The sequence below is a fragment of the Grus americana genome, chromosome 24, assembly GCF_028858705.1.
Source record: "Grus americana isolate bGruAme1 chromosome 24, bGruAme1.mat, whole genome shotgun sequence".
Lineage (NCBI taxonomy): Eukaryota > Metazoa > Chordata > Aves > Gruiformes > Gruidae > Grus > Grus americana.
Genome location: NC_072875.1, coordinates 3,707,382 through 3,723,827, shown reverse-complemented (window position 1 = coordinate 3,723,827; position 16,446 = coordinate 3,707,382). Strand labels below are relative to the sequence as shown.

At 52.8% G+C, this 16,446-nt stretch overlaps 1 protein-coding gene and 1 long non-coding RNA gene across 4 annotated transcripts in view; one reads left to right on the top strand and one right to left on the bottom strand.

Annotated features, from left to right (window-relative positions):
- SORL1 (sortilin related receptor 1) overlaps positions 1–16,446 on the bottom strand; it is a 49,825-nt gene that overhangs the window by 7,380 nt on the left and 25,999 nt on the right. For 2 of the 3 annotated variants that reach the window (XR_008574054.1, XM_054803003.1), the window contains exons 19-38: positions 15,887–15,978; positions 14,909–15,155; positions 14,607–14,745; positions 13,750–13,923; positions 13,465–13,578; positions 12,551–12,673; positions 11,770–11,889; positions 9,223–9,348; positions 8,883–8,990; positions 8,320–8,451; positions 7,958–8,089; positions 7,121–7,255; positions 6,582–6,737; positions 5,851–6,000; positions 5,298–5,426; positions 3,658–3,784; positions 2,919–3,088; positions 2,395–2,507; positions 1,966–2,070; positions 935–1,007 (exon numbers count right to left, since the gene is read on the bottom strand). Coding sequence is in view for 2 of the 3 variants with exons in the window: in XM_054803003.1 (XP_054658978.1) it covers positions 935–1,007; positions 1,966–2,070; positions 2,395–2,507; positions 2,919–3,088; positions 3,658–3,784; positions 5,298–5,426; positions 5,851–6,000; positions 6,582–6,737; positions 7,121–7,255; positions 7,958–8,089; positions 8,320–8,451; positions 8,883–8,990; positions 9,223–9,348; positions 11,770–11,889; positions 12,551–12,673; positions 13,465–13,578; positions 13,750–13,923; positions 14,607–14,745; positions 14,909–15,155; positions 15,887–15,978 (2,665 nt within the window). In the remaining variant the exon portion in view is untranslated. The remainder of the gene's footprint in view (positions 1–934; positions 1,008–1,965; positions 2,071–2,394; positions 2,508–2,918; positions 3,089–3,657; positions 3,785–5,297; positions 5,427–5,850; positions 6,001–6,581; positions 6,738–7,120; positions 7,256–7,957; positions 8,090–8,319; positions 8,452–8,882; positions 8,991–9,222; positions 9,349–11,769; positions 11,890–12,550; positions 12,674–13,464; positions 13,579–13,749; positions 13,924–14,606; positions 14,746–14,908; positions 15,156–15,886; positions 15,979–16,446) is intronic. The other variant, XM_054803004.1, reaches the window with a different exon arrangement.
- LOC129196102 (uncharacterized) overlaps positions 1–16,446 on the top strand; it is a 110,878-nt gene that overhangs the window by 87,740 nt on the left and 6,692 nt on the right. The gene's annotated exons all lie outside the window — the stretch shown is intronic.

Genomic DNA, 16,446 nt, shown 5'->3' with positions numbered 1-16,446 from the left:
GAGAGGTCAGGACACAGGTATTTTACTTCTGAACTCAGCGGGACAAGCTCCTATCACAGCTCCTCCAGAGGAACTGGTGAGGGAGGTGAGGAGTTATCAACGGGGACGGCTGCCAAACGCTCATGTAATACCTGAAGTGAACGTTATTACGGTTCTTTCTACCTCTGTTTTTCTAACCATCAGGTACTCATGTACTTCATAATATCTGAATCCTGCCATTTTAGTAGCGTGGTGTTTCCTTTCCTTCCTTTGTCAACAGAGTGAGGATGCGCTTTTATCTAACAAATTAGCAGACAATTTTGACATCAGAATATAGGTTTGGAAGAAAAACTTGGCACACATACAAATTATTTCAAAAGGCTTTTCTAAAAACATTTCAGAGGGAAATGATTTACTGTGTTGTTTGAATTTATCTACTGTCAGACTGTAATGTTGTGATAGTTCCTAGGAGCCTTAGTGGTCTTTTAGCGGTCTAACCTACACGAGACGCAGAAACCATCACAATCATAACCTAAGAGGGAGGAGAATGAGCACGCATCCTTTCAGCCAGCGACAGCAAAGGAGTTAGTGGTAATGTGTCTCGCCTATCTGAAGGCAGGATCTAGCCTACACAAGTCAGAGGGAATTCCACCTGCAGTCCAGGAGAGAGGGGCACCTTCTGGGCAGGCTTCTCGCCCACTTCCGGGGCAGTGCATCCATCCCACGTGCCACAGAGTTCAGAGGAAGAGTCAGTGATCTGTTCAGACTTGCCACTGAACTTTGAGGTAGCTCAAGTTAAGCGAAACGGTACAGCAAAGTTGTTAAGTAGTGTAGAAAGCTCAACAGGGAAGAATAAAAACCGAGGAGGTGGTTATGCACGCTGATGCTAACACTTCAGGCTTATATTCCGCCTTTTTGCTATGTTGTCCGAGTTGACTGAAATAAGAACGTTTACCTTTGCCTTTTATGGTGGTTATGGATTTGGAATCACTCCAATTTCCCACTCCTCGACTAGTTACCGCAGCAACCTTTTCAAATAAGAGGGTTAGTTAATACGAACAAATGTACGCCGACATCATTGTATAATGCAAACAGAGAACAGGTTAGAGCAAGGTTACGGACGTGGCAGAGCTCGTGGGAAAAGGACTTTGAAGCAAACAATAGCTTAATTACTTGGCAATAAAATGCTTATTACAGAGATAAAGCAGACTAAGTCAATTAAAGGAATCCAAGAGGAGGGAGGTGCATCCTCTTTGCAGATAACCGCTCTCTTATGAGATCTTTTTGAGGAGTGCATCCAGATAAGGAGCTTTGGACTCTATTGGCCATAGTGTAGGTAAGAAGCACGCCAGTGAAGTCCATGCGAGAGCTGAATCCAGTTCCAAAGATTTATTTGGGAACAGATTAGTATGGGAAGGAATACCATGGAAGGAAAGACTTGCTCCAACCGCCTGAGAGAGTAACACTGGTTCCTGGGGGGTGGAGGGTGTTTTTCCCACCTCCCAGTGAACTCCCCCAAGAACCCATGCTCATTCAGCACAGGGAGGACGGACAATTTCCCAGAGCTCGCTGTGCAGACTTTCATTTCCTATTCTTATTAGTTCTGTCTATAATTACCCAGCTTCTCCCATGTGCATACATTCCCCACAGGCGGATCTGCTGCTTTTCCCAGTGATTCAGTAAGGACCAAATTTATCTGTGGCCCAGATCTGGTGCAATTGCAGTGACATTGGAATGGGCAATTAGCAGTGGAGATTTCGTAATACAGCCTGGCCCTCTGGGAGAAGGAGCGAATCAGAGACCTTAATTCAGGCCTTGAAACTACAGACATTAGCAGCACAAATGCCAAGGTCCCATTGTGGGTTGACGTTAAAGGGCAGAATTTTAACAATGCACTTTTTTAGCAAGTCCTTGACTGTGCAGGACTTAGACCGCTTAGTGAAAAGTAGTGAGAGCATGCATAGATTCAGCTTTGAAAATACTCACTCTAACTGTGTATAACGTGTTGACCTGTAAGTTCTTGATCTCAGTGTAGTTCTTGGTGGTTCTAAGGGACGACCACTCCTTGGATCCACTCCTGCTGTATTCCACCTAGAAGCACCAAAACAAGGGATGAGGGCTCCACAGTCAACACTGCTGGGGGGGTGGGGGGTGGGACACAGGTCCCTCTGTGTCAAAATCTCAGTAGAAAGAAGTACGAACGCTTGGAAAGGGAGCCAGAAATTAAATTATGAACTTGAGGGCTGTGTCGCTACCTACAGCGATTTCATCTATGAAATGCCCCATTCCTGGCCTTCCCCCCTCTGCAGAGACAGCTGCATTCAGCCAGGCCAGCCCACGCCACCGTGAGCCCTCAGCAACCTTCCCCGTCCCACCACCGATCTGGATTCGGCCCCGCCGGGCAGCAGGACTCACGATGAATTCCCGTATGAGGCCGTGGGCGTTCACGGGGGGACTCCAGCAGCCCACCACCACTCCTTCAGCTTCTTTTTTCAGGGACAGCTGAAGGTTAAAGGGAGCATCCGGTACTAGGGAGAGAAACAGAGGCGTTAGTGACAGTCGCAGCCGGATCACACGGGGAAAAGCAAGGGCTCCCTGAAAGGCTGGGACAGAGGAGGAATGGCCAAGTGGTCCTGGCTCACGGGAGATGTCTTCTTCCCGCAGTTGTGTCCCAAGTCCCTTTCATCCCCTCCGCAGCAATGAAGCCTTTTTTGTAACTACGGTGAAGCTAGGATTTCACTAAGCCTTTGGCTTTATTTTGCATCCCTTCCTTAACCTGACCACTCTGCAGCTAGAAAGAAGTTTCCCAGTCCAGCACAGTTCCTAGGCCTATGTAAAGACTCCTTTTATTCGTAACGGGGATACCTCTGCGGTATCTACTTTCTAAGCCGAAGCGGCATGCATCAGGTCACTGATATGAACCGTGCAGGTCTGCTTACATCCTTCGGGTGCCCGGAGGGTGATGAAGTCGTTGGTGTTGTAGACTCGGCTGAGACATTGCACTTGGACTTTCACCTGATAAGTACAGTCAGGCTTGAGGACTTTCAAAACGCTGTTGGTTTTGTTGCTGTGGGTTTCCAAAATCTTCCAAATGCTTTCACCGACCGTCCTGCACGAGAGAGTCACACCCCTCCGGTCAGTGTTTAGTAATGCAGGGGACGCAGCTTGTCCCAAAGGGTGAAACCCTCTGTCTCTATGTTAAGGGCTGGCTGCTTAGTTTTCCTTTCAGTAAAGCCGCACCACCGGCTTGCAAAGATGCTCTTTGAAAGCCTGAACTAAACATAGCTTAGTGACTTATAAGCACCGTCCTCTGAGGTTTTCCGTAACTGCTGTGCTCTAATTTCTTGACTTTGTTCTCGTTGTTTGTGGTCCCACAGAGACAAGACCCGAGTGGAAAATAACCCCAAAACAATATAGCCACGTTACTGAGTAAACAATCACGGAGGAAGCAAATACAGCTTTTCACAAATGCCCCCTAGTTACAGCTATTTTGGGTCTCCTTTGCAACCAAGCATTAGATTTTCCAAGCAGAACTAGACTGCGCAGCTCTCCATCATTCAGGCCTGATTCTGTACGGTACTTTTCCGTAGACGTGTGTACCGATACCTGTGCTCTGCTTCTCCTAGCCTTTACTTGATAGGAATAGCGATGGGTCGTGCAGTGTAATGGGCAGCGTACCTGTAATAGACGTTGTAGACGCAGGAGGTCGAGGACATTCTTTTTGGCCGAGCCCACGTCAGGGTGACATCGCCGGAGAAATCAGCCGTCCACTGGAGGTTCTGGACTTTGTACACGATTGTGTCATCTAAGCAGGCAAAGGGAAAAGTTAGTCGATCGGAGGGAAACAAGCCCTTTGCCCAGAGCAGAGACAGGAGTTATTATGTTCGTAGCACAAACAACGTGTGGAGGTAGAAACAGTGATGTGACTGAAGGGGAGTATTTGCACCATTCAAATTAGGCGTGTAATTTAGGCGAGTGTTATCAGTGAAAAGCGGGCCCTTCAGAAAGCAGTTCAGAGCAGGAACACACCCCTGGTGCTCTTTGTCCTCCCAAAAACATCTGGGTTGTCTCTATACTGTATCATGCAAACATCCCCTTTCCCCCAAGGAACGATAAAGCGCGGCTGTTGGTGAATTACTCCGTAACATCATTTTTGGAAGCGTACGAGCGCAAACTGATCAGTGCAAGCTAAGTCACTCTTCCACTTGCGCGACGACTCTGTGCCGTCACTGTATGCCGCCCAGGGCCTTGCTTTGCGTGGTTTTCCCTATCACATCTCGCGTTCAGCAGAAGGACCCGAGCGAAGGCTGGTAATTAAGGCAGGAGTCTGGGGAGTGCCTTGATGCGAGCTCGGCAGCTGAATCGCCGCCTGACCTTGGGAGAGGCGTTTAGGGGATAACGGCACCGTGAAATCCAGCGCTGGCAGTGGTGGGGACTGGAGGTGCTTATCTGAAACGGCCCAAATCCATGCCCCGCTCCTGCTAGGCCGTTCCCCGTCTCTCCCTGCGGGGACCGCGTGTCGGAGCCCGCATCTAAGCGCCGTGGCCCAGCCTTGCTCAGGTGCTCAGCTTCATTCCCAGTGCTGTACAGACACCAGCGGAGCCAAACTGCTGCCGCTTCGCTTTCCCTAAGCAACTGGGACTGAAACCCAGCAGGCACGCGGGGCTGCGGACGGGCATGGCAAGACAAGCTATCCGACAGAAAAGAGACGGTTTGCCCTTGGCGTAGCAGCCGAGCGGTGAATCTCTGCAGCGCCTTCCCCCTCCCCTGAACCTACCAGCCTCTCCTAATCAATATTTAATTAAAGAACTAAAACCTGACTGATGCTCAAACCCCCAAGCAGTTCAGCAGGAAAGGGGCTGAATCTCATGGCTGGCCAGAGACAGCGATTGATCGCTGTTATCTGCCCTGGGCGGGCTGCGGCGTGCATCCTGCCTGCCTCCGCGGGGCCACCGAAGGCCAGCGTGGGAGGACCAGTGATGGTGTCGGAGTACGTGCCGTGGCTCCCAGGGTCACCTTGCAAAGGAGGACAGAGCCAGAGACTACTGCTTCACCCGTGGGCCATGTAAAGTAGACAGCTTTGCTCCTACCCTTCCTAAAGTTGTTTTTCTGTGTCTGAGGCTGCTGGAAGACAAATTGTCAGTGTAGAAACTGGACAGAAAGTTTGTCCCAGCTGGTTATAAATGGGTGAGGGGCTAACTTGGACCTCTGAACAGAGGCAGGTATGTCCAGGGTGTGGTGAATTAAAGGTCACGTATCCAGGAGAGCACCTCTGCGGGTGCTCAGGGCATGGGAAATGGGAGAGGGCTGCTGCTTACCGGTACAGTTCCTCTCATCGCTGCTGTCCGAGCAGTCTAGATATCCATCACACCGCTCTGTCACCATAATGCAGGCCTCTCCGTCCTCGCATTTATAACCATTAGGGCATGACAGGGTGCTGTGAGTAGCTGAAAGAGGCAGAAAGGTTTCAGGACTCAGGGCTGGAAAGTCTCCTCACTAGCACGGGGCTATTCGCGATGCCGGTGCTGGCATTGCTGCTTCAAAAGCTGCTTTGATGCTGGGGTGGCTGTGTGTCAGGGGTGGAGCCCAGCGTGTCAGTCACAGGGCTATCTCATTCTGGCTGCATCTTCTGGCGTGATCACACATGGTGGCATCAGAAGAACGTGGAGTTTATCCCACTGAAAACAACCACCGGACTTCTAACGGGAACGGCACTGGTTGTTTGGGCTTTTTATTCCTTTTTTTACTGTAATGCTGCATTTACTGCAAGGATTTCACCAGCAAGAAAACTCCTTGGTGGCTCCCCCATGCTCACAAAGAACTCCCCACGGGAAAGAGCCAGGCGAGACGCTCTCCCCGCCCCACACTTACGGCAGCTCCTCTCGTCCGTGCCGTCCTGGCAGTCCCGCAGCCCGTCGCACCGCTTCCAGTTGGGGATGCACTTGTGCAGCTGCTGGCACTCGAACTCGAACCTGCTGCAGCGTCCCGGGAGCGCCGGGGAGGTGGCCGTCACGTTGGGTCCTGCACACAGCGGGGAGTGAGGAAACCACCCGAAGCACGGCCAGGCTGCCGCTGCCACCGGAGGGACCAAAAACCCGTCCCCAGGTCTCGACTCCACTAGATGGCAATCTCTTCCCATCTAGCAGGTAGATGGCTTCTGCTGGGATGATGCCTAAGGCATCCTCTCTCCTGACTGCAGAGAAAAGCAACTGGTTTGCAGGAGATGTCCTGCACCGGCTCAGAGCTCCGCAGGCCTTAGCAAGGACCGCAGCGAGGAAAAAAAAAAAAAGCCCTCGTTTACCTTCGGCATAGGTGCGAGCTGGAAAAAGCACCCTGCAGCCCTGCTCTTCGTGCCTCTACGCAGTCTGAGACATGACATTTGAGCAGGGACCCGCTGCAGCAGTAATTCATGCCGCACGTGGAGCTGGAGCAGTGTCCCAGCTGGTGGCAGGAGGTCCCAGGGAGAGAGGAGACAGTGGGCTTTCGCACCACGGTGTAATTTCACCCTGTAATCTGGCAAGGCTCTGAGACCAAAAGACCAACAGTCCTTGCAGATGTGATCCTACAGAAAAAGGAAAAGGGGGAGGAAGAGAAAAGCTTACGTGAAGTAGGGCAGGCTTCCTCGTCGGAGCCGTCGATACAGTCCTTGTAGCCGTCGCAGACCCAGCTGTTCATGATGCAGGCGCCGCTGTTGCAACGGAAGTGATTAGGTAAACACGTCGGTGGGATCGATGTAGTAATGGGATGAACCGGAGAACCTAAAAATGCACAGTTCAGAGCTGATCTGAGAGGCCTGACCCTGCGTACAGGCTAAAAGCTGTGCCTGTTCCCAGCAGACTGGAAGCCGCTATCGGCGAAGGGAAGCGCAGAGCAGGCAAGGCATTACAAGCCCAATGTTTTCATCTGCATTGTATCTGCACAGCTCCTAATCAGGATTTCCAAAAACATGGGGTAAAAAGATGCACGAGAGAGCACACTCAGCCCATTCATGGGGGATTTTGGGGGCCACAGACGCTGGCGCAGGCTGTCCCCAAGCAGCCCTGCGAGAAGGCAGCTGATGCTAAGTGCGGTCCTTCAGCATGCCGCAGCCCAGCCTCGGCCAGGGCTCCCATGAGCAGAGCAGAGCGCTGCGTGCCCTCACCCTCGCAGTCCTTCTCATCGGACCAGTCCCCGCAGTCGTTCTCCTCGTCGCACTTCCACCGGTTAGGGATGCAGTGCCCGTTCCCGCACTGGAACTGGTAGTACCGGGAGCAGTTCGGGGCCTCTGTTGGGTTTTCTGACAATGAGAAGAGAGTCCTGTGAGCGCCAAGGTTATCTCATCAGCCTTTAGCACAGCTGAGGTGTGGGAGCATCTCGGGCCGGACTACAGCTGCCCCAGAGAGCATCACCCTATCTATTTGCCTGAGCAGCACGGGCAGGGTCCTTTCTCTTCATCTCCAGCATCCCCATTCCTCATAGCCCTCGCTAGCCTGTTGCCACCACTATTACGTCTGTGTGCTGGGTGCTCCATGGCCAGACACCACCTATGATCTCAGAACCAGAGCTGACAGCAAAATGCAGACAGAGCATGGCAGAAATGGAGAAGCAAACCCTGCAACTCTGAAATGAAGACGCAGCTGCTTCGTCTGGCTGGGTACAGCTCCTACAGCTACCCAGGGAACAGTGGTAAATATTGAGCTTGGCTGAAAACCGCCTGTCTGCTTTGGGCTGGGAATCTGTGGAGTAAATATGGTCATGTATGACTTAGTCAACCACAAGATGTGCCAGCTCTATTGGAGTTTCAGTGTGCTTCACTTTACCTACCTGCAATATGAGGAAAATGATACTGATCTCCACGTAAGACACTCTGCAATGTGCAAGTGGAACGCCACAAGCACACGTATATGTGAGTGCCTATGGAGGAAGCCAGTACTCTATGCTCTTGATACTCAAAGGAGTCTAGAGCTATGGTGACAAGAGACCCTGAGGTACTGCTCACCACAGTTTGCTTCGTCAGAATAATCGCCGCAGTCATCCATCCCATCGCACTTCCACACCAGGCTGATGCACACGCCGTTCTGGCACTGGAAGCTGAACTGGTCACAGGTCCGGTGGAACTCAGGGTCCTGGGCTGCAGGGGCAACACGGAGGGACATCAGAGGTTTAGTGTAAAGGCCAAGGGCTTGAGGGAAGCTCATCATTGAGGAGGAAAGAAGGAGCACATTCAGAGGCAATCATGGTCTCATAAGCAGAGAGGCCACCTCTTAGGAGACCTGGCAGGAAGGCACTTTCCTCTCCATGCCTCTGGTTTCATTCTCTATCTAACCTTCCTTTAGCAAAGGTGCACAATATCACACTTACAGCAGCCAGCATAGTTGGCGTCTTCGTCTGATCCGTCTCGACACTGGATGATGCCATCGCACACCATGGAGTGGAACAAGCACTGCTGCCGGTTCTTGCACACGAAATCCATGTAGCGGGTGCACAGGGGTTCTGGAGAAATGGGAGGTCAGGAGGAGAGGGGATGGCACCTCTGCTGCCCTTGGCAGCTGGAATGCCACCTGATTAGACCTGAGTGCGGCAGCTGGATGTCAGGATGTTACAGAAAGTTTCCAAGCCAAACTGCTGGAGCTCTGTCCCTGCACAGGCTGTCCTCACCCGATAACGCATCGGGGTGCAAGTGGGCTGGCGCAGGCGCCAGGAAGGGTTTGGTCACCTCCCTGGATACAGCTCCTGACAGCCTGCCCTCCCTATCCGTCACAGCCCTGCCTCCTGCGCCTTTTGCTGACCAGCTGATTTCCCAGGGGGTTTGTGAATGCTAACTAAGGCTTTCCCATTATCTCACCAGGGCTTTTCTCCCAGTGAGACAGGCTTTGGCAGACGGTGAAGGCTGTCAGCCAGCTCCCCGCGGCCCTGGTACTCACCACAGTGCTGCTCGTCCGAGGTGTCGGAGCAGTCGTTGATGCCGTCGCAGTGTTTGCTGGTTGGGATGCAAGTGCCGTTCGGGCACTGGAAGCCGTTGCACTTTTTTTCTGAAATTCAGAATTGTGCGGATGTTGTGTGTTGGTGTTTGGGGGTTTTTTAAAGCTGCCTTTAGTTAGCTACAAAAAGCCATGGCACGGCCCCAATTGCCTTCTCCCCATGTCTGCCTGCTTTCGGAGGGATGGGAATCATCCCCCTGAGTTTGCTGCAGGTTTATTTCAGCGAGTTTGTAGAAATCCCTCCCGCCCCACGGCAGAGCCCCCTCCGCATGGCATGCATTACCGCAGATGGCGGGGTCCTCATCGGAGCCGTCCTGGCAGTCAGCATCGCCGTCGCAGGCCCAGCGCTGCGGGATGCAGTGGCCGTTCTGGCACTGGAAGCTGGAGGCCTCGCAGGTGTGGTATACTGCTGAAACCAAAGCCAGGGAGACCGCCTGAGCATGGGGTGCCATCGCCTCCCTGTTGAGCTGCGGCGCGCATTGGGTTGGGACCCACCGCCACGCACCCCTGCTCCCTCCACCTGCACCGGGACTTCACACCGTGGCAGGTCCCGGCACGAGCGACCACCCCATGGACCCCAGGCAAGAGATTGCCAGGAGTCCAGGTTCTCCCTGGGTCAGGCCGCGGTCTTCTCCTCCCCGTGCCATGCTTGCTCACCAGCCTGCTGTGCCTCAGGGATGGCTTCAGGAGGCTAGCGAGTCCTCCCAAAGCTCTCCCCAAGTCAGGAGCCTCTTTCCCTTGGATCTCAGGCCGTGGTGCGTGTGGGCAAAGGTGACGGTGGCGGCATCTTGCCAGAGACGGCAAGAAATGTCACGGCGAGCGAGGAAGCCTTGGCGGAGCGGCAGGGTCCCCCGCGCAGGGCAGGACAGACTCAGAGGTGGCCTTTAATAAAGGCGGGCAAGGCTTTTCCGTGTTGCCAAAGCAAATTAGAAATACAGTTCTCCTTGGGTTTCCAAGGGAGTAGGGCCCTGGCTTTCCTTAGGCTCCTGTCACAAAAACATCTGCCTGTGGGGTAGTTTGGTTGAAGCCTAGCCTATATTGTCAGTTTAGAGACAAATACCGCTCTTCAACCAGGAGAGCACTCTTCGTTATTGAGAAGAAAAGCAACGTTCAACTTAATTAAATTGCATGCTACTGAATTTTAGGTTAGCGAGTGACATGCACTTGCAGATATTTCAAAATACTACAATCTTGTGGCAGTAATATTCTATTAGGCATTCAGTGTGAAATGTAATTATTTTAGATAAGAGCAATAATTGCAGCCGGTGAAGTCAGATGAAATGTTTCTCAAATAATTGTGATCCTCTTTTAGATAACTTCAACTCTAGGCTTTACAAACCCGACATGCTTTTTGAAGTAGGTTCCTTTCCTGTAGTAATTCTCCCTGGAGAAACTCATACGAGAGATAAGCGATACCAGTATAAATTAAACCTCCTCATATAGCCGTGCACTCGGAATACTAACGACCAGGATCCCCAGCGCCATGCTACAAACCCCGTACGCTCGAGGCACGGCAAATGCCGCAAGGGGGTTGAGCATGCAGGAGCTCGGAGGCCCGACAGGGATCTCCTAGATCCTCGTGCCAAAGCCCCAGGACAGCAGCTAGTCCCACTGTCTGTCCCCAACGGCTCTGGGGCTGCAGCCAGAGCAAAGCTGCTGCCGGTATCTCTGGGGGCTCTCGTGCCCCCCGCCCTGCCCAGCCCCATCAGCTCATCTGCTCTAACGGGCTGATCTCAGCCACGTGGCATGGAAACCACTGCTCCTGTCCTGAAATATCCCGTGTGTCGCTTTACAAGTATGATCTTGTGCCTTCCGCTGATGGACCGCCTACGCTCGGAACTCTCTTCTCATGCAAATGCTTAGGTTGTTGGCTTGGTTGTGGGGTTTTTTTGTTTGTTTTTAATGGAAAAGACCAACACATTGTTATCCGTTGTCTTTTCCAATGAGAAAAAGGCTCTGTCTGGCTGTTAACCTCAGGAGGCTGCTGAGGGACATCAGTTTTACGATGTGGTGCTGAGGACAGTTGAGTGTTGTGACTTTCAACTGCAAATAGAGAATGAGGCTCATGGGTGTAGGACTTGCTGCATGAGAACTAGGAACTATAGGAACAATACCGTTTCTGGCAACCAGGTTGCATCACTACGAGTTGTTAGTGAAAATAAGGGTGGAACTTCCACGTGTGACTCCATGCTCATGACACCCTCTTTAGATTTCCAAACCTATGGAGCAAAGTGAGGCCACTCAGAAGAGGAGCCACCTCCTGAGCTAAACCTGCCTCTCCTTCAGATCAATTGATTGTGGAGAAGCTGCAAAGAACGCGCCTGTTCTCTGCAACGTATGCGATGGCAAGAAAACGGTCAGGGTTCAAGCTGTGAAATGCGATCAGCGCACACCGGCCTGTTCGCTGCCTCCGTGGAACAAGGGAGCCCTTTTTGTGCAGAAGCATCCTTTAGGGTGCCCGGCAGCCACAGACCCGCTTCCCCATTCAACGTGCATCAAAGGCACGGCCACCGCAGCAAAGCACGCCTGTCGGGGCAATCTTGCAAGTAAAAAGGAAAGCTGGATCGCTGCGTGAGCATCGCAAAGCTGTCAGCAAATTCACAGTGAGCCCTAAGGACTGTTGAAGGCACTGGAGGAAAGAAACCCTGCGTTTTTGGAGCATTACGTCGCCCTGAGCGGAGCTGCAGGCTGCCTGGCTGCCCTGCTGGGTTGCTCAGCTAACAAGCGGGGAAACTGAGGCACGAGAATTTGGCCGATGCCTTCCAGCACTTCAGGCTGTAAGTAATGAGTGTTTGCAACAGAAGGTTATTGATCACATCAAAGTGCTTACCAGTGCAGTTTGCTTCATCGGACCAGTCCCTGCAATCGTTATCCCCATCACACATCCAGGAGAGACGAATGCACATCCCTGAGCTGCAGCTGAATTCATCGTTTCTACACTGGTGAGCCTCTGCAAACAAGCACAGACAACTCAGATGCTGTCAGGGCCAGGGGAGAGGAGGAGGAGAGCTTCACGTGGGCTATTGCCTGAGGAGAGGAGGCTGGTACCTCAGAGCCAACAGACAGGACAGCCCTGCAAAGCAGACTCATCTTGAAAGCATGTTTTCCTGCCTCATCCCTAGCCCTGAACGGCCAAGAGCCACCGTCTTGCTGTTTACCAGCCCCTTCCCTCCTTCAGTTCAGCACCCCACCTCTCCGAAGGGCTAAGCCGGAGGTGGATGGCCACAAACACGGCACCGCTGAGCAACGCACGCCTCCTGCGCACTCGCTGGGCAGCTGCCCAAGGTCAGCTTGTAATCTCTACCAAATATTTGGCTTCGGGTAATCTCGACCAAATATTTGAGCGTGAGAGCTGAATGATAACGGCACAAAAGTCTCCCTGCCGGACCACAGCGAGGGGGAGAACCAGTTGCATGGCCTCGCTCTTTTCTCCTGTTCCCCATTTCCCAGTAAATGATGGGAGGAGGCAGCTGTTAGCCTGGATAAACAGGGGGATCTGGCGAAACACTGCCTTACCCTACAGCATCTCCAAGTAGCACCTCGCCCCGCAACGCTGCTGGGCTTTCTGCCCTCGCACAGGGACAGACGGAGGTTTGAGCGAGGGCACTCACCGCAGTGACTTTCGTCGCTGTTATCCCCACAGTCGTCCTCCAGGTCGCATTTGTAGGACAGCGGGATGCAGGTCCCCGAGCCCTGGCAGCGGAACTGGGTTTCGGTGTCACACACGGTGGTGGCTAACGCGGTGGAGAGGAGGAGGAGGTTGAAGTTACGGTTAGATAATGGTTCCCGCCACGCGAGCGTGTGCACTTTAGTGCAGGCAGTTGAGCAGAGGGGGACGGCATCCCGCAAGCTTTGCTCAATGCAGCCTGAGTTACTGTTGTTGTATTTTATTGTCATTATTAGGTACTCCGCATAAAGCAGAGCTGGGAGGTGTTAGCTGTCTGTCCGGGGATCAGGACTGAAGCCTGCCAGGGGCCTCCACCAATTCCTAACTTTAAACCCGGCCCTTTTGTCACAGTGCACTAATCCAAACCCTCTGCAAAGCTGTGGAACATCTGCCCCTCCTGCACGTGTTGGTCCCTAATTTTACTTGAAAAGGTGACCTCCATCTTTAACGTATGAACTTGATTTATTAGCTCAAAAAGAGGCCCATGCCCGCACAACGAAGACAGAAAGTCACTTTCTGTCTGCACTCTTTTCCTCGGCATTAGCCGTGCCCTCAATTAGCCTCAGCAGACAATTACTGCAAGAGATAAACACGTGTTCTCAGATGAGAGCTGGCAGCAGTCTCACCGAATTTTAGACGTTTATACCTGAGCCGGTCAAAGGGGAAACACTGGCCCTTGCAGGGCACGACTCATCCGACCAGCTTCGGATGTCTACCCAAGGAGGAGATGAGTTGTACCCCCAGAGCACCTCTTGCTCTCCGTGGCTACAAAGGGAGTGTAGACCACCGGCTCAGGTGCAATGCCAACACAGCAGACATCTAAATTTGGACGGGCGAATGCCACCGCAGGACACTTACGGCAGTTCTTCTCATCGCTCATGTCCCCGCAGTCGTTATCGTTGTCACACTGCCAAATGCTGTTTATGCAGTTCCCATTGAAGCATCTGTACTGGTTCGGCAGACACGTGTTTTCTGGTGCAAAAGGGAAAACAAAACCAAGCATGAGGCATGACGCTGTGCTTTCAGAGGACAGGCCGTACTCCCCCTCGCTCAAAGGGCGGCAGAAAGGTCACGTTGTCCTCTCACAACGGTAGAAACCTCCTCACAAAATAAAGCAGCAGCAAGAACTGAGTGTGGTTTTACCTTCCTTTATGCAAGTGTTGTTCTTCATGACGTAGCCGCGAGGACAGTCGCACTTCACCTCCCCTGTGGGCAGCACAGTGCTGGACACCCCCTCCGGGCACTTGCAGCTCCTGCCGTTGTTCGACTTGGGAAGGCAGAGCAGGCTGCAGGGCTTGGCGATGCAGGCGTTCTCCCCTGGCACGAGGAGGGGGAGGAAGGGGAGACCGTCAGGACAGAGGGCTGGAGACGCCACGGGAAGCCCAATTTCACCTACCATCCTAGGCTTTGGGTTCGGACCCCCGTTAGGAGCCAGCTCTGCAGCACCGAGTGCCGAGGTTTGCCTTAGAAACGCACAGAGCCATCTGCTCCCGGGAGATCGAGGGCCTTAGAAGGTCCTCCCAGTCTCTTGCAGGCTGCTGACTGGCAAAGCCCTTTGATGGTCTTACACCCATCTGAAAATGAAGCCAATCCCTTCAGCGCGTTCATCACGCAGGGGCTGCCGCCACCTTGTCGCAGCCCAGACAGATGACTAAGTGGAGGACAGAGTTGGTGCAGCTCTGAGACCCTCTATTATTTTTTTGGCTCGTGCAGCAGTTTGCGTGGAAAGGCCACGGTCTGTGACCTAGACTATGAGGTGCCGGCACAGCCGACCGCCCTATGGGCTCTCTCCCTGATGGGGAGTATCTCTCCTGGCAGCCGAAAAGCCAGGTGCACCGCTCATGAAACATATTCCTTACAACGGCGCCTGAGCGCTGGGGATATATTCAGGCTCATGAAATGCGATCTGGGATGGCCTGGTGGCCTGGGAACCTCTGGAAATGGGGGATGAACGCATTTCTAAATTGCAGGAAAGATCATCTGCACGCTCACACAATTACCTGTTGTCTTTCCTTTGTAAAAGATTTTCATATCCATGATCCCATTTAACCGGCTGACTAAGATCTCCATTCTCGAGCCGCTGTTTTTGGATGCTCTGAAAATACTCAGCTGTGACCAGTCGTTCCAGTAGATTTCATTCTGAAACACAGGCTTTGATCTTAGGGCGAGGAGCAGTACTGCTCCTCCGAATCTGGCGTGCTCAGTGCTATTCCGCCACCCGCTCCGTACGCGCAACAACCTCCCAGTGCGTATGCTATGGAAACGCATACCGATGGGAAACGAGCCGCCGCCGCGTACATACCTTAAATACAGCGATGGCATAGGGGTGAGGGAGGCTGTCCAGGATCACAGATCTCTGCAGCCCATTGAAATCGACCCTCTCGATCCTGTCCATATAGGCTTCGGTCCAGTAGATCCACCGGTCATCCACGGAAATGCCATTTGGCCACCGCACGCCCTCCGAAACGATGCACCCGGCCGATGACCCGTCCATGTCGCTTCTGTAAATGCCAGCTCTGGAGTCTCCCCAGTCTGTCCAAAACATCAACCTGACAACAGGCAGAGAAGTTACTCAAAATAACAACAAAACAGCTCATCGAAAGGAAACAGGTTAGGAAGCAGGGGGTTTGAATACTTTACATTCCACGTCTCTTGCGAGACATGCCTTTGGAAAGGGAGCTCTTTGCAATTCTAATGAACACCACCGGCAGATCTACAAGCAGCGGAGAGGCGTATTTAGCTGCGGGTTCTGTGGTGCGAGTGCAGCTGCAGGTTACCTTGCGTGGAACCACTTCGCCTTAGCGCGTACGGCTAAAGGCAGCTCAGGTTCGTCAGCGCTACGTTTGCGGCGCAGCAGCCACGGCAAACCCGTACTCAGAAAGATGTAACTTGCATTTGGCTCTTGAATTTGAGCGTGGCTCAGTTTCTCACGCATCAATCGCTACGGCTTTCCCCACTGACCAGACCAGTTTTACTGGCAGGAAAAGTTATTTACTAGTAGATACGTATGGGTAGGAAAACAGCGGTTTAATGGAAAGAAAAAGAGGCTGGCGCCTTAGCTGGGCAGGCGATGTCAGGAGCAGATGCCTCGGGGCAGCACTGAGAGCTGTAGCCTGTTGCGCTGCCCTCAGGGCCCAGCCTTGCAAAGCTTTCCATGCAGAGTTCCCCCCTCGTGTTCGCCTCTTACGGGGGGGTAGCGGTGCGGGAGGGGCCGTACCAGCGCGGTTTCCCTGGGGAATACCGAGGCACCCAACTATTTGCAACGGTTATTTTTTCTTACCCGTCTTGGGGAACCAGAGCAAGGGCTCTGGGTCGTTCGAGTATTGAGGAATTGAGGACGGTGAGTCGCAGGTCTCCGTCGGGATTGGCAACCTAGAGTCGTAACCGAACACAGGAGAGGCGTGTTTACTGCGGGCAGTACGGAGGGCAATTGCACTGGTTAAAGTCACATGAAAGCTGTGGCAGGTAATTACTGCTCCCTAATAAAATAACTGCCGTGGGCACAGGGAGCAGTAACTGTGAGGCAGGTGATAAAAGAGGATAGATCGGTGTATTTATTGACATTTCTGCGTGACTGAGCGAGCAGCCAGCTGCCGCAGCGCTCTGGCCGTACCCCGTTCTGGCCGTGTGTACTCTGTGAGGATGTTGCTTTTTTTTCCCCCATTTCTGCTGCGCAATTTGGCCTCGCCAACTGACCTCGGTTTAAGTACACAGGACTGAATGTTATCGTACCCTGCCTGCATTTAGATCCCATAAAGCGGCATGTGGGACGAGGGTCAGTGTTCAGTAACGCCCCACCAGCACCAAGACTTCAGGGCAGCAGCCTCAAAGATGCACTGG